General features: G+C 35.3%; 1 protein-coding gene across 2 annotated transcripts in view; it reads right to left on the reverse strand.

Moving 5' to 3' along the window:
- Positions 1 to 23,996, reverse strand: part of PDLIM3 (PDZ and LIM domain 3) — a 33,832-nt gene that overhangs the window by 1,555 nt on the left and 8,281 nt on the right. Inside the window, exons 2-7 of one of the 2 annotated variants that reach the window (XM_049772391.1) lie at positions 22,921 to 23,072; positions 20,008 to 20,092; positions 11,660 to 11,847; positions 4,874 to 5,137; positions 2,986 to 3,110; positions 526 to 637 (exon numbers count right to left, since the gene is read on the reverse strand). In XM_049772391.1, coding sequence (XP_049628348.1) covers positions 526 to 637; positions 2,986 to 3,110; positions 4,874 to 5,137; positions 11,660 to 11,847; positions 20,008 to 20,092; positions 22,921 to 23,072 — 926 coding nt within the window. The remainder of the gene's footprint in view (positions 1 to 525; positions 638 to 2,985; positions 3,111 to 4,873; positions 5,138 to 11,659; positions 11,848 to 20,007; positions 20,093 to 22,920; positions 23,073 to 23,996) is intronic. The other variant, XM_049772389.1, reaches the window with a different exon arrangement.

A 23,996-nucleotide genomic window follows, 5' to 3' on the forward strand; every position in this document is an offset into this window, starting at 1 on the left:
TTTTAAATGCATAAATTTTTCCATATTTATGCCATAAGAAACTGGGTAAAGACAATGTATTTTAGTCAACAATTGCATGGCCCCGTGTAATTGTTTCCTTGGGTTTATGAGAGACAGAAGTCTCCCAATAAGGTGGGAACAAAGGGAAGTCTTGAAAAGTGAAGATGTTATTCTTAGAAAATACTTGGGGAGGTTGTGTTTTGGGTCACATCTGACTCTGGGCTCAGGGATCACTCCTGGCAGGGGCCAGGGAAACATATTCTGCATTGGGGATCAAATGAGTCAGCTATGTGCAAGACAAACACCTTACCTTCAGTACTATCACTCCAAACCCTAGAAATGTTTTTTAATATGCTTTAATAAGTGTTTTAATGGGAAAAGAAATAAAATTATAGTCAAGATTTCCCACTGTATAAAGCAAATTTAGAAGGATTCTGGTGAAAATGTACTAATCTGATCCATAAACAGAAATAGAGAAGGGATACAAAGATTTGCACTGAATTTCTGCGTGAAAATAGGACTTACACAATACCACTTCCACATTTGTCACAGAACGGCATCTTTTGAGCACTGCCAGCCCCACCGTGCACTTTTGTCACTGGAGCCCTCACACTCCGGGTTCCTGCTGGACGGTCATCTGAAAAACAAAGAGCTTCCATTTTAGGCCAAGGAGCAGCTGGCTGCAGCTGTACTTTGCTTCCATTTTACGTCAGGTCTTTAACCTAGAGGATTCTTAAACTGCACCTGTACTCTCACTTCAAGATGAGTCAGACTTACTCAAACATAAATAGTTTAAGAAAAGTGTCTTAAAAGCATTAAAAAAAAAACACACACACACAACAATTTCCTGTTGTTGCACAGACCTGTTAGAAAATGTTCAAAAGGGCATAGAATATTTTTTATCATTTCCTATTTATACACCGTATTTGCCGGCGTATAAGATGACCCTTGAAAAACTTCCCAAGAGTCTTAAAAGTAAGTTACTTCTTAAAAGTAAGAGGGGTGCGGATCACTCATCCCTGAAGCTGGAACAACTTTCAGCATGCCGTATACCAGCATAATATGACTCCTGACTTTAGGAAGTTTTTCATGGGTTGAAGGGTCATCTTATAAACCAGCAAATATGGTAGTAAAATAGATATAATGTAAAAGTGAATGTCTGAACCATTTTAAGGAATTCAGGGGCATTAACTATATTCACAATAAAGCACAATCATCACTAATACTTAGTTCCAGAATTTTTTTTATAATCCTAAAAGAAACCCATTAAACAAGAGCTCCTCACTTCCTCCGACCCCTGGTAGGCTCTGGAATTTAACTATCCTAGATAACACATATAACTATAATCATATGTGATGTGAGTCATGGTTTCCCTAAGCACAATATTTGAACATTTATTCACACTGCAGCATGTGTCAGAAATTCATCCCCTTTCCAGGTTGAATAAAGTTGTATTGATCTGTCATATTTTGTTTACCAATGAGCATTTTCTTTATCAATGGTCATTTGGATTGTTTCTAAGATTGGGGTGTCCTGAACAATATGGCTATAATCATTGGTGGGCAAGTATCTGTTTTAGCTCATTTTAGTTTTTTAAGTGCGGCATTATTGAGAACAGGGTAATTCTGTTCTCTTACTGGGAACCACCACACTGTTTTCCATAGAGGTTGGACCATTTATATTCCATAAGCAGAATACAAGAACTTCTCTTTCCCCACATGCTTATAAAAATGTGTCCTTTTTGTTTTGTTTTGTTTTGGGGACATGCCCAGTGATGCTCAGGGTTACTTATGGTTTTTCATGGGGGACCAGATAGGATGCTGGGGATCAAATCTAAGTTGGCTGCATGCATGGCAATCGCCTTACCTGCTATATATATTGTTTCAGCAACCTCTATGAAGCTTATTCATTGCCATTTTTTGAAAACAAGTTTAATAGTACATTTTTCAATTTTGTATGGATTTTAAAGAAAAATTATTGTTGAGGAGTGGAAAATGTTGGAACCCCAAAAACTGCTGGAGTGGACTAGAGTTCCACCTGTTTCTTATTGGCTATGTGGCTTTGTACAAGTCCATCATCTTTATGGCTTGGTTTGTCATTTGTTAAATTGGAGGTCAATAGCCTCTACCTCACTGAATTATTTTCCTGATGGGACCAAGGGAATCTCCTAAACGATTAGTCTCCTGGAGAACCATTCTGATGAGCCTGCTTCAATGTGAGGGCCCAGATGCATTGCTATTTGGGCCCTGCAGTGTCCTTATGGTGGTGCTTTGTTATCATCAGAGTCATCTCAGCAGTGTTTGGGTGGTCATGGGCTCTACACCCAGTGATACTTGGAAGGGGCATGTAGTGTTGATTATCTTGTAGGGGTTCATACTTCTGTGCTATCTCCCAGGGTTTGTAATAATTAAGAAGTTTGGATGATCACAGAGGCAATTTAGCATGATATTTAGAACAGGTCCCAGCATTATATTTAAAAATATCACACTGAGGGCCGGAGAGATAGCATGGAGGTAAGGCGTTTGCCTTTCATGCAGAAGGACGGTGGTTCGAATCCCAGTATCCCATATGGTCCCCTGTGCCTGCCAGGGGCAATTTCTGAGCATGGAGCCAGGAGTAACCCTGAGCGATGCTTTGTGTGACAACCCCTCCACCCCCCAGTTCACACTGAAGCTATCCTAGGTATGTGAGAAGCTGGGAATTTTTGCAGCTGATTTTATGAGACATAAGCCTAGCGAACCTTAACTACTGTGGATAAAATTGGATTTTAGGGCCCTTTTATTAAGTCAGTGATGACTTAGGCACATCGGGGGAGCTCCTTTCTAGAATTGGGTACCACCCAAATAAATCTTCCTGAGCAGAGTCACAGCATTGCTGATTCAAACCAATTCTTGGACTGGACTCTCACTTGCCGTGTTACTGCAGCCATTCCCACCCCAGCCGCCTCCATCCGTTCTGCTCGGGCAGGCACTCAGAGCTACTCACCATCGTTCACCATCTCCTGGAGCACCCGGAAGGAGCCTGACTGTCGAGGCTGAGAAGGTTCATCGCGATTGTCTTGGAGCATCCGGTATACTTCCGACTGCGGGGGCACAGAGGCTGTGGGTTCACTGAAACCCGGTATGGCAGGGCAAACAGTGGCGGGAAGGAAGACATAGAAGAAGCCACAAGATTAATAACAGTGATCACCACATTCACAGCACCTCCTGAATGGAGAGCCAGTGTTTCCACATTAATCATCATTAATTCACATTTCCACATTAATTATAGTTTATCATATTTTATATCATCTTATATACAACCGCTATTAACTATCCATTTTCTGTGAACTCACATCGTTGTGTTAAAAATAGTTGTTAATTAACATACACGAAATTACCTTATCACTTATCTCTACTTGATAAACAAAATACTTTGGAAATATTAATTAAAAATGTACGATGGAGTCATACTTATAGACATAAATATAAGAAACTTTTCTGAGAAAATGTCAATGTATACACAACAGAAAGTGCCTAAGTGAATCCTATTTGATTATTCTGTTAAAACTATCAATAAAATTCAGTTTCATTTAGGATATTAAATTGGAAGTACATGGTTTTTTTTTGTAGTTAACGAAAATTCTGTTAATACCTAGAAATGGTAAAGGTATCACAGTATATAGAAACTTATAGACATGAGTTTTTTGATGACATTTAAATTATTATTCATTACTATTCATTTATAACAATGATTGTTGCTTTATTTTAATATACTTACTAAAAATGAGCAATAAAATTACATAATGATTCAATAGATGGATACTAAATGTTTTTAGTTTTAATTGATTATCTAGCAAACTAGTTTCTATTTTGACAAATTTTTATGATCTATAACAATCACTACACATATAAAAACTTTCTCAACAAATGTCTTTGGAATGTGTGATTCCATTATTACGTCATTGCAATCATTCCAAGAGATATCTTCAGGATACTGTTGTAAAGTACCTCTTGGACATTATATACTTTTATTTAAAAGTTTTGTGGCATTGAAAGAATTCATAACATTTTTTCATAAAATTTTCTAGAAGATAAAGATTTATGGCAAAAGTACTTTGAAAAAATATAACAAAGAAGAAGATAGTCAAAATAAAACTATGAGACTAAAGGAAATTAATGCTTTCAGAGTATAAGGCATTCATTTATAAACCCTTATTCAAGGAAAAAAATTTAGTGGCAAAATGGGTCTCACCAATAGATATCATCAATTGAGAGAAAAATATCAACTCTTAAAATTTCTCTCGGGGCCGCAGAGAGAGCACAGCATTAGGGCATTTGCCTTTCATGCAACTGACCGGGAACGGACCCAGTTAGATTCCTGGCATGCCATATGGTCCCTCAGCCTGCCAGGGGCCATTTCAGAATGCAGAATCAGGAGTAACCTCTGAGTGCTGCTGGGTGTGGCTCAAAAACCAATCAATCCATCAATCGATAAAGTTTTAAAATAAAATAAAATTTCTCTGATTTCCCACCCCTTTTCCAATTTTTAACTTCCAAAGGAGAAGCAAAGCGTATCTTAGATTCTAAACCATTTCTGAGAAGTATTGCACCAGACTCTAGCTTTTCAAAACATACATTTGGTCCTTCCATGGCTTCATTTTATTGCAATTGGCCATATGCTCTATCTATGTTTACTTAATTAATTATTTCAACCAATCTTATCATTAGACCTAGGTATTTATAGGAAGTGCTTAATTTTTTTTTGTTTTCCTTTAAGGCTTCCACATAGATTTATTTTCTCAATAAGACAATGTTCAAAGATGCTAGTAAGTCTGCCATTGCTTATGATTTTAGTTAAAATGCTGGTGGTTCAAAAAACTCATATTAATTACCTCATGGAAGGTGTTTCCCCTAGAGCTGTCGAAACCTGACCCTGAAGTGTTTCCATAATATTCTCATCTGAGTACAACTGCATTGGTGTATTAAACTGAGCATGTAAAATCTTCACACCAGGAAGTTCCATTTCCAAAGGAATGTTAGGGGCCAGCTTAGCTGCAACTTTCAAGTCACCTGGGCAAATAGTACTAACAGTGCTGACAGAAGAAGGAGTGCTGCGTCCACTGCCACAGTCAAAACCAGACGGAGTACTGCAGGCACTGGGTTCAAGACCACAGAGATAACACAGGAAACCAAGATCCAGACAGGAGAACAAAGACAACAAGAATGGAGAGGTTCAAAGAAATTGAAGACAACAAGTAACAAGTGAATAACATCTAATTAAAATGAAGACATTTATATGGGCTGGAATTGATTTTAAAGAGGAAAGATATTGAGAAATTTGTGATGAAAAGAAATTAGATGAAATTAAAAGGCAGAGGTGAAATCGCATTTTTTGGCATTGCTCTACTGATGCTAAGTAAGTTGAGGATTATGTATCAAAAGAGTTGCATGTAAAATAAGTAGGAAAATGTTATTATTCTCACTTTAAAAAAATAGACTAAATTATTTTGAAGTTGATCTCACAGACAAATGTCACAGACATATTACATTGACTGGGTTTCCATTTGCAACTCCGAAGTGCAATATTTAAAATGAAAATATTAATGAACAACTGTCCACAAGTAGTATCAAAAACACAAAATGAGCATTCAATAAGAATTTAGTCTAAATTTCAGAAATGCAGTTGAGCTTAATGGAATCATAATTGTTAACTTATAGACTATGTGACAAATAATATATATATATATATAAATAATATATTTTAAGTCTTTTTTAGTTATTTACTGTTTCTATTTTAACTTTGAAAATTTCTATTCTTTAATTTTGTGATACACTTCAAACATTTGGTGATTTAACAGACTAGAAATAACCAATAAATGCTTTTCACCTTGAAATGAGTGATTAGAGGACAAATAAAAAAATCTTGGGCTTTGGATACAAGTTAAGACTAATTTATTTTTCTTTCATACTTAACTATTTTACTTAAAATTTTGGAAGCACAGAAATATTTCCATGCATATTTCTCTGCTCCTTTTAAGGCCAAATTGAGGAGACATCAGAGAGTTCAGTCATGCAATTTTCTGAACAACTAAGGAGATTTCTTAGATCCCTTAGATTTCCTTAGAAACTGGATAGACTAGTCACAACTGACATGCCAATACTAAAAATCCATTTTCTTTGAAAAAGAAAATCTTTTTAACATGCATTTTAAGCATAGCAAAATAAATTAATTTTATTTGAAAATGGAATATACTGAGTTTTTAAATAGATACAGCCATTTAGGAAAAGCCAAAAGAAATATTAGTATTAATGTAAACATTGATCATGACTGCCAGTTAGTATTGATATAAACTCAAGACAGAGAGCAATTTATATGGTCTATTTTTTTCAATGTCACTATATTTTTTAAAGCTCAAGTACAGATCCATACATGCATTTATTCTTTGGGTAAAAATGCTATTCTCAACCAGGGAAAAGGAACAAAACCCTGAAAGGTATTGATTTCATGGCTTCATCAATCTGATTAGTCTTATTAGTCTGGAAAACTCATGTCACCAATTGGATTAACTTTTTTTTTTTGATATCCAATTTAAATTCTTGCAATAGCCTAAACTAAGCACAACATGTGGAATTGCTCCTTTATTTCATAACTTGAGAATCTGTTTAAAACTCAATTTGCAAAATGATTGGTCATATTCAAAAATGTCAAGTGCTATTAAACATTTCATAGACTCTACATACACTGGTACCCAATGTTGACTTTATTTGCTAAGAGGAAATAAGTAAAATTTTAGTTGCATTTCAGTCTAGTCAAAATCACATTGACATAAGTAAACTGAAACTTGTTAAACTTTAATACAGGGATTTGAGATAATGAATTAAATTTTGGACTCAACATAATGAACCATTTTAATAAAATACATAAATACTTTGACTATACTATGTGCCAGGCACAATGCTTGATGTACTGGATAAACTATGATCCATTAAGAACCTAAAGGTATACCAAATTTTACTACTATAATTGCTACTAATTTTTCTAATATTAGAGATATTATATATCTAATACATAGATATTATATAGATGCTTATTAGTATCTTTGCTGCCTTCTGGCTCCTAATTTCTCTTTAATTCTCTTATTACCATGTCTATTGAGAAATAAATTATAAAGGAATTAAGAATGGTCTTTGTCATGACAGTTGTCAGTGTTTATTTCTCTAACTGAACTCACCACGATGTGGTAAGTTTCACACCATGGGCCGGTTCTTCCTGCTCTCATCTCTATTTTCTCTGGGTATTATTACAATAATATCTTTTATTATTTTTTTTGAATCCTATAAATGAGTGATATTATTTTGTGTTTATCTCTCTCCCTCTGACTTATTTTACTTAGCATAGTTTTCATGTCCATTCATGTATAGGAAAATTTCATGACTTCATTTGTTCTGATGGCTGCATAGGATTCCATTGTATACATGTACCAGTTTCTTTAGCAGCTCATCTGTTGGGCAAGGGGAATGGTGTTCTTTTCTATAACTGAAACCCAGATACATGGCTGTAATCATGGTGCTTAAGTAAAGATATTAATTTTTAAAAAAAAAGTAAAGAAAAGCAACTTTTAGTAAAAACAAAACAAAACAAAAAAACCCCCAACAGACACTTAACACTAAGGTTAAGTGACCCTGTAAAATTGTGCATTAAAAAAAAAGAATGGTCTCTGTAAATTTCTGCAGAAATTAGAAAAAAATCTCTTGATGAAATTGTATCTTATCACATTTCTCATATATTTACATAACATTTTTTCATAGAGTTTAAATGAAAGTTTATGAGGACTCTCATGAAAGTTTTCATAGATTTCAATGGCTATGGGTCATCATAATTCTTCCTGTGACTACAAAAGTTTATACTAATGAGATTTCTTGAGGGTTTACATCATGACTTGGAAAGACCAAATGAAGGCTGATGGTAAACTCAGTTGCCTTCAATTCTGGTTAGATCACTAGATAAAATATTAATTTCCATAGAATGTACACAGACTCTTGGGGGTATGCTTCCAAAAGTGATTTATCAGAAAGCCACAGGCAGCATTATATTCCATTGTTCGCATCCATAAAATACCATGTATATATTTTGTTTATATAAAGGCTTATAAAGCTTATGTATTTGCATATGAAAATACTTTACTTTTAATATTAAATTATTGTATAATAATTAAGAGATCCATAACTATTAGTAAGACTATGCAGAGCAATATTTTATAACATCTTCAAATTACTTCTAATGAAAATAATTGTTCTTTACAGTTTAATATATAGCCACTCAAAATTTCAGAAATTTTAGAAAAATATCAATAATGAGGGAGTACCAGAAAATGAACGGATACTTTAGACATTTTATAGTTCCTTAAGATTTGTACACTAGTGCCTGTTTTTAAAGCAAACTCATCTGCATTCTCTACTCTTCTCTCCTCTCCCAACTTTCACTATTTGCAAAGGTACCTCATAGTTACAAAATTATGAATGCTTGTTATTAACATAAACATATATAAAGTAAAATATTAAAATTTTAAAATATTAAAAAGAACATTAACTTCCTAAACCTCTGACTTTTTCTGATTTTATATAAAATTACAAATGTTTTTGCCTTTAGCAAAGACCAGCTATATAAAATGTATTACTTTGTTCATGTGTAAAAGTCCTATTGAACAACTCAATGATCTTATTTTTATTCTATGGTGGCTGGAAGGTTGCAGGGGTGAATGGGGTGTACATTTTATGACTGAAATCCAACTACGAACATGTTTGTAACCACGGTGCTTAAATAAAGATATTAATAGAAATAGAAATCAATCAATCAATCAATAAAAGAATACAGTTTATTTTTCCTAGTTTCTTTAGCAAGTGGAGTAAAATTTATTTAATAGTAAATATCATTTTTAACTTTTAATCTTTGTTGTTATGTTATTAAGAGTACAGTTGAGAAGCTGTTGAACGTGGAGAAATAGGGAAATAATTCAGAGAAAAATAGACTGAGAAGAAGGGAATAAAGAAAAGAAATGAAGACTGTAGAAAGCTTCAAGCGTGGGGCAGGACTAATTGCACCTTATTTTTTTTCCTGCTCAGAAAATACTCTAAGAATCTATTAATATTTCCCTCGTGTCAAAGAGCATTTATGAAGGATTTACTCCATCATGCCTCATTATAAATGTTGGGATAGAATATGTCTTCATTCTAGTAGGGAAAGCTATATTTGGGAGTCTATGACTCATTTACTTCCTTATCCCAACTCTTTTCTTCATTCTTGAGTCTGATATTAAAAAAAATCATTTAAAAATGTTCATCTTAAGTCAGAAGAAGGATAAATATAGAATGATATCATTTATATGTGATATTTAGAATAACTTTATAAAGAAATGCAATGGTTTAAATGGGACTTGTTTAGTGCATTCTTGGCCCCAGGGTGTAATGAGGAGATGGAAAGAAATTGAATAGAGGAGGAGAAACACAAATATGAAAGGATGGGGGACAGGGGCCAAGAGGTTTCTGGTGCACTAGTGGTAATAAGAAAAGACAGACCTCGAGGTTAGAGCGGTGGTGCAAGCTGTAAGGTGTCTGTCATGCACACGCTAGCCTAGGATGGACCGTGATTTGATTCCCCTGGTGTCCCATATGGTCCCCCAAGCAAGGAGCGATTTCTGAGTGCATAGCCAGGAGTAACTCCTGAGCGTCATCGGGTGTGACTGAAAAACCAACAAAAGAAAGAAAGAAAGAAAGAAAGAAAGAAAGAAAGAAAGAAAGAAAGAAAGAAAGAAAACAGAAAAGACAGACCTAAATCCAAGCCAGTGTCAACAACAGTGAAATCATGGGACCCAATCTTTAACAATCAACACTTAAAATGGGCAGGCTGGGGGACAGAGGTGGCAGTATAGGATGCACTCTGGGAACATTGATGGAGGAAAGTTGATACTGATGGTGAGATTGGGATTGTATGTCTGAAATCCAACTATGTTCATCTTAAACTATGGAAAACTGCTATGAAAAACATTATATGTCAAGCACAACTGACCAGCTGGAGTGATTATGGTAAATTTAGACGCCTGTTATAAATGTCTGACTATTAGTGGCCAGGAGGATCTCACAATATTGAGGTGGGCTGGGTATGACAGAAATATAGAAGAGATGAGCATTTTGACAAGATGTCTCTAAGGCACTTAAATACATTAGAAAAAACCCCAACAGTATAATTACATAAAACATTGAGAATTGAATCTATCTCTAGACTATCAGTTTGGAAAACTAATGCAGATCATGATTTGGTGAACTCTAATTTATTAGGATCAATTTACTCTAACAATTTCCTTCTTCTGGACTGACAGAAAAAGTTGAGGTTAGAAGGGGTTTGTGGTTTCCCAAGGTCACCATTTCCTGTGGTGGCAGTACAAGACATTAGCTTTCTTCCCCTTAGATTGGAGTTCAATTTCTAGAAAATATAATTTAAAAACATCACCTGAGATGCTTTTCTGATTAGGAGACTTCAGTGAACAATTTATTCAAATTATTGGAATAATAAATTCCAATGTTTACATAATTCAATATATCTCCACTCTCCCACTTCTTTTTCTTTTCCTGCTTAACTCAGCTTACCACCAAAGTTCTAGTAGAAAAATCCTTTTCAAGTGGCCTCTGCTCTTTGCAAGTACAAATTTATTTGTGTGTAAGAGGTAGCAAGAGTGGGATTCCCCAGAGGCTCTGATAGTGCAGTGAGAAGCAGGTGTTGAGTTGGGTGGATTAATGTCTGGCTAACACAGGAGCTGTATCACCCTTCCCTTGGGGGCATCTCTATGATCCTGACTCTTAATGGGGGCTGGTTTCCATTTCTATTTCTGCTGGCTGGGCTTTCCTGACCTGGGATAGAGTTCTCCTGCTGTCTCAAAGGTCACTGTTCTGGCTGGTATCATCAGAACAGCAGGGTGATTCTAAATATATGTGTTGATTTACAACATTTCTCAACTCTATATATTCTTTTCAATATTTACTCTCAGAGATGGAGACTAGTTGGAAACAATTCACTACTATTCACTGCTGAGTGAATTCATTTCTCTTGCTTTTAAGCTAAATTCTAAAATGATCAAAGTTATTCCAAACAACTAAATTTACTTTTCTTGGCAATTAGTAAGGTATTATTAGAGAAGCATGCACTTAAAGCATTACAATCTCAGCGTTTATGACCTGCTTCGGCCCGGAATTATGAAAGGTTTGGGCCGAATATTGTGCTTGTGTTCAAAGTAGTTCACCTCCTGTAAAAAACAAAGGATTTTAAAGTCCCTTAGTGGAAGCTTAATATTTTTTAGATAGAATTTTATGAAAGATATCTATACAGAGAAGATTCTTTACCACCAAGTATTGAGATGAATTAAGTGAAAGTATTTCTTCATTTTCACAGTCTATTCACTACAAGGATAAGAACCGGCTAATTGAACTTTAGAACATGTGTATACGCTTGTCTCTAAGAGAAACTTTAGATTAGAACCACATCCCAGATTCTTCTCTCAAAAATAAAATCTGTGCCTTCAGGAAGGTAAACATTGAATAGCAAGAGCTGGACTTTGGAAAGGAAAAAAAAATGCCCTCTGATCGCTGTTAAGAACATCGTGGCCAGAAACTTGAGTGACACTTACCTTTGAGGTGAACTAGGAATAAGACCCCGCAGCTGTCCGTGAAGTGCATCTTGTATATTGCTAGTAGAATAGAGCCCAATGGGTGAGTTATAGGAAGCACTCACTACCTGTCTTTTGTCATCAATGTTTGCTGCTGCAACAAAAGGCTGTGCCCTTCTGTTGTGCGCGGTACCAATGGGTTTGAACTCCTGTACAACGGCAGACAAAATACACAGAGCCACACAATGCACAACAAAGCCGTTAAAGAGCAAAATAACAACATTGCTATTGTTAATCAAGGCTTTTGATACTACACAAATTAATGACAAGGTTGAAGGAGGTGTTAGGTAACAACCTTTAACATTTTTCATGAAATGACCACGTGCTAATTTATCTACCAAATGTTAAAGGTAGGAAGGAATTAACATTATTTTTTATTTTGGTTTTAGGGACATATTGAGAAGTGCTCAGGGCTTATTCCTGGTTCTGTGCTCAGGGCGTGGGACTCTAACCTTGATTCACCGTGAGCCTCTTTTTCCAAAATTGACCTTTTTTAAAAAAAAACACTTTGAAATAATACCAACATTGTATAGATGTCTGCTCCCTACTGACTTTCACATCTATAATTTTTAAGACATTTTCATATGGAACTTGAATTTGGAAATTTTGTCAGAAAATATTTCTGAACTAGAAAAATTAATCTACTTACACTTTCTCAAATAGTACTTATACAGTACATGATTTTCTGTTATTGATGTCTTAATAACACTGCCTTCATTAGGGTCGAGGAAAGATATTGACAAAGAATGAATATTTGTGAATAACAATACTGTTAATAAATGTGAGTTAAAGTTCCTTTTATTCTTTTGTTTTGTAACTAAAATCAAATTCTGGTTTGTTTCTATTTTGTTGTTGTTGTTCTGTTTTGTTTTGTTTTGTGGCCACACTGGTTGCTCTCAGGTGTTACTCCTGGATCTTGTGCTCAGAAATCATTCCTGGCAGGTTCGGGGGACCATATGGGATGCCAGAGATTGAAACTGGTCTTTCCAGGGTTGGAAGCGTGCCAGGCAAATGCCTTACCACTGTGCTATCACTCAGGCCCCAAAATCAAACTCCTAATTGGATTTATTTATAAATTTAGATCTTGGAAAATAATTAAAACTTTTTTTTCTCTTAGGAAGCAGGAATAAGCTAGAAGCAAATTACTGGGAAAAAAAAACCCCAGATAATTTCATGTGTGTTTAAAAAATTTTTTTATATTTTGTAGTCTTGGATAGACTCTTCATTGTCAACCAATATGTTTCACAAGACAATTTTTACTTTATGAAAGGGTCAAATTACAAACCTATGCCCCGAGTCAGTCTGAAACATGTGTGAATGATCTGAAACACTATAAAATTGTTGCTGCTACAGTTGTCATTATCATCATTATCATTTTGCTCCTGAGATTGAATCCAGGACTACATGCAAGCAAAAGCATGTACTCTACTTCTGAGCTCCTTTCCTGACCCAATTTATTAAATTTAGAGACCACGCCTTCTCAGCATTATTTAGATTTTATAATCATTTAGTGATTTTTCTTTTAAGTCAGAAAAGAAAACCAAAAGGGAATGCTATAAAGCATGTGAAATGATTCTCTTTCCAAATCTTCACTTGGAAGATTAGTAAGAGAAATATTTACAATATTTCAGTCACAAAATTATGTCAAATTCATTAGCTTTTATAAATGTGCCACAAATGTTTAACACAGATTTTAACTAGTATAAACATTTCTGGTTATTTTAAATATTTTAAATATTCATCAAAAGAGAATGTTTTATTAAAAATTAATTTTGTGAGGAGTAATATTTTAGTTTCTATTGACTTAAAACTCTTGTAACATAGATGTGTAAATTCTGGAATAATAGCTAGCATAGTATGGTGCTTTATGGGTGAAACAATCTCTACCCTGTTCTTTTTTGTGTTAAAATAAAAATAAACTTGGATGATCACCTTACAATAATACAATTTTCTTAAAATACACATACACTAATAACTTCTAAAAATACTTTAAAATAAGCAGTATGTAAGTTAATATATCCTGATTTTTTTTTGAGAATTTCAATTTTATCTATACAAATATCTAACAAATGTAAATTTGTTAAAACAAAACAAAACACAACTTCATTTCTCTACTCAGATCAGGAAAGGAACTGTACAAGCCTCAAACATTTGCATTTAAGCTGTGCAAAGCATTAGGTTATGAGCTGCTCAAGCCTTTCCAAAAAAAAAAAAAAAAAAAAAACCACAATGGAGTGTCTATACCAACAGTAAACAGAAAATTCAAGCATGGCCCAGAGAGGAAATATTCTCTCCAAGTCTTACATCATTGTTGATGGTCAAATAGAAACAAAAGACAAAGTCATTAGAAGTTTGTGTGCTACATTAATCTCCCTCACTATTTTCCTGGAAAATCATTAGTAACATAGAATACCAGTAAAAAGTTTGTATGTCGGTTAATATAGTCCAGCTCTTGTGTTTTTTCTACCCAGGAAAAAGCTTCCATATGGTTCTTATCTCTTAGAAATTCAATAAATTAATGCAATTAATTAACACATTTAAAATATTATTTTAATTGCTAAGAGTTATTACTAAGGACAAATACTTTGAGTTCATGAAATTCTAGAGTTTCTAAATTAAAAGCTACGTAAACTTGAGAAGACATTGCTGACATTGGAGGAATGTACTTCTTGGAAACACTCTCCCCTTTTTGGAATGACCTTAGCAATAATTACACTCCAAGAAAGTTTGCCTTAAAAGCTTCTTACTTGGAGAAATCATTCACAGATTTAAAATTCAGTCCTAAAACAAAGGCAGACACATGTTTCATATCTGGTAGATAATATATGTACACTTTTTTGTTTATTGAATAAATAATGGAAAATAAGGAAAACTAGGTCATGTGATCATGTATTTGGAACAAGTCACACTAAATGGATCAATCTATTTTGGCGTGTTTGAGAATTTTAAACAATCAATCACCTTCTCTCCCTATATTTACCATTTTAGGAAAAGTCATCTCTGGAATTATTTTTTTTATCACTGATTTATTTTTCCATTTCTCATTGGGTAAGAGTTTGGGGAACAGAGGATGAAGAAATCTTGCTTTATGTAAGCCTTCTAGTAAATATCAAAGCATCTTTAAAAATTTTTTATTGGGGACAGATGTGTGCCATGCCCAGCAGTGCCAGCATTAAATCCATGTTAGGCATATGTAAGGTCAGAGCCTTATCTGCTGTACTATCTCTCCCAACCCCAAAAGTATTTTACAAAAATGTAAGTGATTTTAACCCATATCCCACTTGATATGCATGTAGTACATCTTTATTATCAAACCATTGGCAAAGAAGCACTCCTTTATAAGGAAATGGAAACAGTTATCTTCCCATTATAACAGAACATTTTGTTTCTGGACAAATACTTTCCTGTATTATCATAGCCACTTTATAGGCCTGAGCTGTTCAACTGATATTAAACAAAGATAAGGGTAATGTTTTGTGACTGCAAGCTTTGATGAAGGACAAAGTATCAACATACTGTTAGCCTAGAGCAATGCTTTGTATAGAATTATTATATGTCTGCTAGTAGCCATGTTCAGAATTTATCGAAAGTATTTATTTTGTGTCTAGGAGATGATCTAAACTAAAACCAAAGATTTATTTTTAGTCTAAAATATGAATACTGGATGATCTCACTTATCTGGAGTACATAAAATAACAGGACAAAAGAATGAATAGGAATGCAAAGTATTAGAGGGGTGGATGCCCAGATTCCTCTAGTCCCTAAATAATACTGAAGAGGAGAGGAAAGAAAAGAAACCAGGGTCGGTGGGAGTAAGAAGGTAGATGAGAGGAAGCAATGCAGATGACAGGGGCTTCAGCCACATTGGTGATATAAAGGTGTGGTGCATCTATATATGTGAACCATTGAGCCAACAAAACTCAAAAACTAAAACAAACAAACAAAAAACTCTCCAAACAAACTCAAAAAGCATGAGATCCAAATTACAGCAACTAACATTAACATTAGCCTGGCAAAGAGGCGGGGTGGGAGAATAGATGGAGGTATTGGAAACTGGGAATGCTGGTTGAGGGAAGTTGACATTGGTGATAGGACTGGTGTTATGACAGTGTATGCCTGGAACTCAACTATAAATAATTCTGCAGATTTAATTTTACAAAGTTACCTTAGATAAAAAATTAAAATAAAGGGGCTGGAGTGGTGATGCAAGCAATAAGGCACCTGCCTTGCCCATGCTAGCCTAGGACTGACTGTGGTTCGATCTCTCAGTGTCCCATATGGTCCCCCAAACCAGGAGCTATTTCTGAGCACATAGCTAGGGGTAATCCCTGAGTGTCACCGGGTGTGGCCCCCCAAATTAAAATAAAATGTTGAGTCTAAATGTATAAGAAAAAATTGGCTATTTAATAATAGTTTAGAAAATGCAAATAATTTATATGTTAAATCTATATGTTAATTATTAGTGTAATTGTATAAGAAAAAATCCAAAAATGTAGAACCTATACATTGTGGAAGACATAGAAGTAAATATGTGGGCATTGTATTATTTTTGGCTATGCTTGGATAGTAGGATACTACTTTTTTTTCATCCCAAACAACTACGTATATTTTTTATTAATGAGAAAGAGTATTTCATTTCAATAGCAAAGGTCACATAATTTACAGGGTAAGTTTTACTTGGCTTGAGAAAGAAGATATCAAACATGGCATTTTACCATTCAGCTGTAATGCCATTTTAAAACATGATATTTTAGCGGTATTTATTTCTTACACGGATACACCTTTGCTGTTGAATAGGTTGTCTTATTTTTAGAGTTTTCATGTTGGCTTTAAAAAGACATTTCTTGCATAAATTTGTATTAATTTAAAAAAAGTTTATATAGAGTACCTTTTTGCAACATCATTTAGCAAGTTTAATTCACTCATTTTTATCACCACCTCTCGTCCTACTTTATGTTATTGAATTTTCAGAGAGCATATAATGTGCTGAGATTTAGTTAGTTTGTGTAGGAAAAGTTTATCTTGCAGTGCCAAGTAATTGTTTCTGTAGAAATCCAGCCTGAGGAGCATAAGGGCTAGCAGTATGTAGGCCCAGTAGGGGAAGAACTGAAATGGCTCTTATCTCTGACTCCTTCAAATACCAGCCTCTTGGAAAGGTTGCCAGTAAGAATTAACCATGACTCAAACTAATGGAATGTTCAATTGATTGGCTGCTTGTTAGTTCTTAACCCAATCTTCACCTTTTTCTGCCCAGTCTCATTTTTTATCTTTTCTTGATTTGAAGTATCATAAATACCCATGTGGTTTAAACCTCAAATGGCAGGAAAGTGACTTCATGCACAACTGTTAAGAGGCCAGAGTATTTAAAATGAGGACTTAGATTTAATTTTTTGAATAATCCTATCCATAAATTAATGCTTAAGCTTACAAAGGCAATGTTCATTAGAGCAACAACTCAAAGAATTGTTCTTAAACTCCAATGGTAGATAGCAATTAACAAAAAAACTATCCAAGGTTTAAGCTGAACACATGTTTGCTGAGTCATTTACATGCCAGTGGGGTCACTGCAACATGATCAGGGATCACCGGGGATTTGCTATTTTGAATAGATCTGGCTAATTGAATTGACCTCAGAGTCTCATATCTCACATTGATAGAACTAGGTTTATGAAAATTAAGGAGAGATTTTAAAAGTAAACCATTTGATTCTGTGCTCAGGAATCACACCTGGTGATATTTGGGGGACCATGGGGAGTGCTGGGTATCAAACTGGGGGGGCAGTACACAAGGCAAACACCTTAATCTCTAATCCCTGTACTATCTTTATGGCTGTTGCAATTTTTCTTTTCTTTAAAAATTTTGTTTGAGGGGCAGGGGCACATTCAGTAATGCTACAGGTTACTCCTATTCTGAGCTCAGGAATTACTCCTTCTGGGGCTCCAGGGACAATATGGAATGCTGGAGATTGAACTCAGTTCAACTGCATGCAAGACAAGTGCCCTGCCCTCTGTACACTATCTCTCCGTCCCTTGTTGCTGTTTCTAAAGCACATCACAGTGTCTTTGTCATGTGTTTCCCTCCCTGTGATCACGAGTAAACATGGGACAAAAACATGTGCTGGGCATTACTGGGAAGCTCTGTATTTCAAAAACAGCTCTGCCTCCAGAATTTTGTATTTTTCATCTTTCAATCTTTTCATCCATTAAAGAACATGATTATTGGAGATGTGTTTCACTAAACCACCAGTGTAACTCATCATATTCAGACCCCTTATCACCACCTATGTCATCTATTTAATCTTTGCTCATTTTTCTGGAGGCAGAAATCTTATCCTTTCTAAAGATCTCACTCAACTTTCAAGATTACTTTTAACACACAGTCATTTTAGAACTGGTTCCCAGTTTGGTCCTGGACAATGTTAGAAAATGCAGCTTAGTTTATCTTTCAACCTTCCAGTTTCTTTCCTTCATTTCTCAGCTGTTTATTTAGCATTTGCAACCATTTGTTATGCCTGGGAGATTCAGAGTGAAGAGACCAGACACTCAGCTTTCTGCCTTCAAGAAAATGCTTATCTTGCTCACTCTCTTTGGGGCCTATTAGATCCTTCTTTTTGTACTTGGTGATTTTAAGGGTCAAGCCTTTTCTTTCCTCCAGTCTAGCGTAAGGATAAATAACTGCATTCCTTCTGAAAATTTAACTACTCACAATGTTTTTTCTCAGGGGAGATTGTATCTACTCTGAAGAAAGCCTTAATCCAATGAAATTTGTAATGATCCTTATAATAGTAATGAGGAAGGGATACTGTTCTCTAGAAAACCACTTAAGCTTATCTCACTGTCCAGAAAGGCCAGGAGGCCATCTGGTGATAGCCAGGTAGGAAAGAGTGCCTTTTTAGGATTCCAGTTATGTGATTAAATATCTCAGGGAACAAGTGATTAATGCCAGTTTTTTCCTATATCATTTTTATTTAAATATTTGAAATATTTAAGGTATGTGTACAAATGCCATTTTTATGTACATTTTTAATGAAGAAATGGAAGTTGTGGGGACAAGTAGAAAACTAAGGACAGAGGCAGAATAATAGTACAGCAGGCAGAGTATTTGCCTTGCATGCAGCTGACTTAGATTGATTTGTGACATTTCATATGGTTCCCCGAATCCAACAGAAATGAATCTAGGAGTGTAGAGTGTAGAAATAAGCCCTGAACACTGCCAGTGTGCATCCCCCCCCCCCAAAAAAAAAAGGATAGGGAAAAATAAACCTTGAGGACAGAGTCAGGAGTTCATAATCCTATAAGGGACATCATAGCTTAAATTTTCAAAGCAAGCATGTTTTCAGTTAGATTTCAATTGACACATGGAAAACCAGTATGTTGGATCTATCTAATATTGTTTTGTAGACATGTTTTTAAAAGGGTATTTAATTTTGTGGCTCTAAATCTCTAAACTTGGGCAATTTCTGAAGACTAGAAATTCTAAAATCCTTTTTTAAAATTACATTTTAATGACTGTCCCAATGGATGTCCATTGAAGGTTGGTTTAATTTCACTATTTTTTGTTGAGGTTTTAAAGTACAGTGTTAGGTCAGCATCAGATTTTTTAGATTAATTTAGCTCATTATTTTCACCTTGAGGGAAAAATCCTTTCTCTTTTGTAATTCAACAGCCATGGTTAGAATATAACTATGATGACATAAAGGAAAACTTCTTTTTGGTAGAATAAATTTTATTATAGAATGCCAGAATTGAGAGTTAACAAGAGGATGTAAAGTAATATCTGAACAAAGTCTGAAGAATGTTCTGAATAACTATTAGAGGGACCTGTTTCAAGTGCTTAGATTCTATTTTTGTTTTACTTCTTTTAACTGCTTGGTCATTTATAAGAAGTGAAAAGACAAGTAAATTCATGGATAGACAAATTCTACCTGACAAGAATATATTTGTCTTTCAGAAAGTTGTTTGCCTTGGCATGGGAAAATATGAACAATATAAATTAATCTCAGGGAGTCAAGGTAGACACTACTTCATCAGGTGGCTTATTCTCATCTCTTTCTTTTTTTCTGTCTTTTTTTTGAAGGAAAAAATTCAAGGGGGGGGGAGGGAGTGGGAAGGGAAGGAGAGAGGGAAAAGAGAGGTGGGGAGGAGGAGAGGGAGGAGAGAAAGGGAGGGAAGAGAAAGAGAAAAGAGAGAGGAAAGAGAGCTCTCATCTCTTTTTTTTATCAATTTCTCCCCTTAATAGAAATTTTACTTAAAATATAATAGCATTCAATTCAAAGTTCATATCTGAAATGAATAAAATAAAATTCATACCTGTGGTTCTGATTCTAGGTTGATCTTGAAAGGATGGGTCTTTCCATCTTCAGATACCTGTGGTGACCACAAGCGAGTTTCTGCCCTACAGATAAAATTAATTGAATAAATTAAAAATTCTACTATTTGACTTCTAGTTGGGGAAACTCACCTATAAATGAATTATCCAAAGATTTTCTCTGATGTTCATGCAACTACTATGATGATTTAAGCAAGAACATTATTCCTTGCTCATTATTCAGTATTGTATCCTGAAATTGTCTGATATCTTAGGCGTACCTTGGGGAGAATTTGACCTAATCAAAATAGCCAGGAGGACTAGAGCCGATTCAGTGTTTGTGTCCTGTTAAAATTTGTGCGCTGATCATGACATCCCCAATAGTATGATACTTGGAAGTGGGGTCTTTGGGAAGAAATAAGGGTTAGAATAGGTCCTCTGGATGGGATTAACACCCTTATAAAAAGAAGGCAAAGCATGAGATCACACAACAAGGAAGGCTCTGTGAGACACAACCAGGAATTGGGTTCACATCAGAGCTGACCACACTGGCGCTCAGATCTCAAATGTCTGATCTCCACAGCTGTGAGAAAGAAATGTTTTGCTGATTATCCAGATTCTCCCCAACACCAACACACACACAAACATACACACACCAACACACACATTTGCTTATTATCACAGTACCACTAAAGCCAATAATTTGTATAGTTTCTGGAGGAGATGGAACTTCAGTACATTATGGGGATGGGAATTCTGGAGACAATCCCTGCAAATGACCTCAGGGCAAATTCCTGAGGTCTCTGCTTCCCTCTGTTCTTCTCCAGGCCATCACTGAAAACCATACTTTGCCAAGAGGATTTACTCTTGGCTTCTAGGAGATGTGTTTTGTCCAACCTGTCTCATGTGTCTGTTTGGGATTGTGTGGCTCCTAACCAACCGTGTGCTTGTCAGATTCTGTACAGACAGAGAAAAAGTCAATTCATTCCTTGAAATGGCAGACTGGCTGATGGATTGTTCCTTCTGGACCACATTGTAAATAAAATAGTCGACATTGTAAATAAAATAGTCACAGGATTTATACAGCTGCAACAATAAATCATTTTTATAATTTACTTTTTATCAGAGTTCTGCTGCAAAGGATCCAAAAGACTGTCAGTCTTTGTTAGAAATGTCTCACTGAAGAGATAGTACATTGGGTAAGGCTCTGTGTGAAATGCATTTGAACTGGGTTCAGTCCCTGGCATCACATGTGGTATCAAGGAGTAGTCCCTGAGCACAGAACTAAGAGCACAGAACTAAGGCCTGAGCACCATCAGGTGTAACCCCAAAACAAAACCACTAAAAAAGCTTAGTAATGAACATGTTCATATAGTTCACATGCAAATCCACAAACCAGTGGAGGTTCTTCTGGATTAGTGTTGTATAAAGACATATAATAAATTAGTAACAAACATTTTTAACATGATTATTCTTTTGGTAAACAAAAGATTCTATTAAGAAAATCTCTAGACTCTGTTTCTTACTGCATTTATAGCAGTACAATTATCTGTGCTGTGCAGTATTCACATGGCAAATAATCTTCCTCCCTTCTTCCCTCTCTCCCTCCCTCCCTCCTTCCTTCCTTTGTTCCTTCCTTCACTCTCTCCCTCCTTCCTTCCCTCTCTTCTTTCTTTCTTTCTTTCTTTCTTTCTTTCTTTCTTTCTTTCTTTCTTTCTTTCTTTCTTTCTTTCTTTCTTTCTTTCTTTCTTTCTTTCTTTCTTTCTTTCTTTCTTTCTTTCTTTCTTTCTTTCTTTCTTTCTTTCTTTCTCTTTCTTTCTTTCTTTCTTTCTTTCTTTCTTTCTTTCTTTCTTTCTTTCTTTCTTTCTTTCTTTCTTTCTTTCTTTCTTTCTTTCTTTCTTTCTTTCTTTCTTTCTTTCTTTCTTTCTTTCTTTCTTTCTTTCTTTCTTTCTTTCTTTCTTCTTTCTTTCTTTCTTTCTTCGTTCCTTCCTTCCCTCTTTCCCTCCCTCCTTTCTTCTTTCCTTCCTTCCTTCCTTCCTTCCTTCCTTCCTTCCTTCCTTCCTTCCTTCCTTCCTTCCTTCCTTCCTTCCTTCCTTCCTTCCTTCCTTCCTTCCTTCCTTCCCTCATTCCCTTCTTCTCTCCCTCCCTCCCTCCCTCCCTCTCTCCCTCCCTCTCTCCTTCCCTCTCTCCCTCCCTCCCTCCCTCCCTCCCTCCCTCCCTCCCTCCCTCCCTCCCTCCCTCCCTTCCTTCCTCCCTCCCTTCCTTCCTTCCTTCCTTCCTTCCTTCCTTCCTTCCTTCCTTCCTTCCTTCCTTCCTTCCTTCCTTCCTTCCTTCCTTCCTTCCTTCCTTCCTTCCTTCCTTCCTTCCTTCCATTTTTATAGTCAATTACAGGGATAATGCTCTTTTACTGTTTTTATATTTCTTGACATTCCTGAGCAATCTTTTTAGAAAGAGTTTAACAGTTACTAGACCAACTGATTTCAGTGAAAAACAGATCAAAGTGACATATAAAATTTGAATATTTTTTTGTAAATCACAATGGTTTCAATTAAATTAAGTTAAATAAAAAGTTGTATATATCTGAATCAATAGAGCCAACACAACTGTAAGCAAGCAACTCAAACTACAATACTAAATTTATATATAAATGTGCCAATTAATCTGAGTTGGTGAGGAGGACAGAAGAAAATGGATTGGTAGAGGAACACTAACAAGGAGGGTGGGATTGGAGTTAGAACATTGTTTGCCTAAGTTCTATTGTTGGCCTGCTTCATAAATCACGGTGCCTTTTTTAAGAAATAAAAATTCTAGGTCCTTTAATACTCCTTTTACTGGAATGAGGAAATCATTTATAATTTGAGCTCAGGTTCTCTTGCAAAACAGATCAAATTTAAACACCATTTATTAAAGCGCACCTGTCAATTTTGAGGCACAGCTGATGCGTTGCTGCCTTAATCCTGTCCTGCGCGTCAGCATGAGTCATAGACTCAGTACCAAAACCATCAATAGCCAGGATGACATCGCCTGGACACAGGTGGGCAGCTGCCGCCTTGCTTCCTGGAGTAATCTGAAAGAAATCACAGCTCAGTGTAAAAAAGCAATAAACACAATACCATGCCACCTCTTGAGCTTTTCAATCTGATATTTATATTTCATTTTTGTAACATCATAAATGTTTCCTTGGTATAACTTAAAACAGTTCAGAATGGTATCAGCTCAGTAAGCACTATATTTCTTTTTTTGTTGTTAAATAATTTTGTTATCATTTATTATGATATTCCCAGCCCCAGTTTTGTTGAGATCTAATTGACACATTTTTTTTTTTTTTGGTTTTTGGATCACACCCAGCAGTGCTCAGGGGTTACTCTTGGCTCTATGCTCAGTAATAGCTCCTGGAAGGCTCAGGGGACCATATGAGATGCTGGGATTCGAACCACTGTCCTTCTGCATGCAAGGCAAACACCTAACCTTCATGTTATCTCTCCGGTCCCTAATTGACACATTCTTAATATTTTCTACAGTTAATAATTTAAATACTGCCTTTGCTTTAAATATAATCATTAGTTTTTCATCATATTTTATCTTCTTTTGTATTCCAGAGTTCTCTATTTGGAACTGGCCTGACTTTTCTCTCCTGAGAAATAAAGCCATTTCTGTCCAAATTGCCTTAGAGTTGATGCAGAGATCAAAATTATGAGTAAGAAAAAAAATTATGAGTAAGAGCTCTCCAAGTGTAATATTTGTAATATAAAATGTTCTTGGTAATTTCTGTGTTAATGCCATTATTACAAACTCAGCAAAACTCAGTATCTAAGCTCACATATCTTTGTTTAAAATACTTATGAACAAGGTAAGCATACAAATTTACACATCCTAACCATAATTAGAAAAAGGTAGGCTTTTCTAAATAAATACTGTTATAAAACTTAAATCTATTAAATGTGTTGGTGCTTAAATAACTTAAGTGAAAATTTAAAAGCAACACATTAGG

The sequence above is a fragment of the Suncus etruscus genome, chromosome 4 (genome assembly GCF_024139225.1).
Source record: "Suncus etruscus isolate mSunEtr1 chromosome 4, mSunEtr1.pri.cur, whole genome shotgun sequence".
In the NCBI taxonomy this organism is placed as follows: domain Eukaryota; kingdom Metazoa; phylum Chordata; class Mammalia; order Eulipotyphla; family Soricidae; genus Suncus; species Suncus etruscus.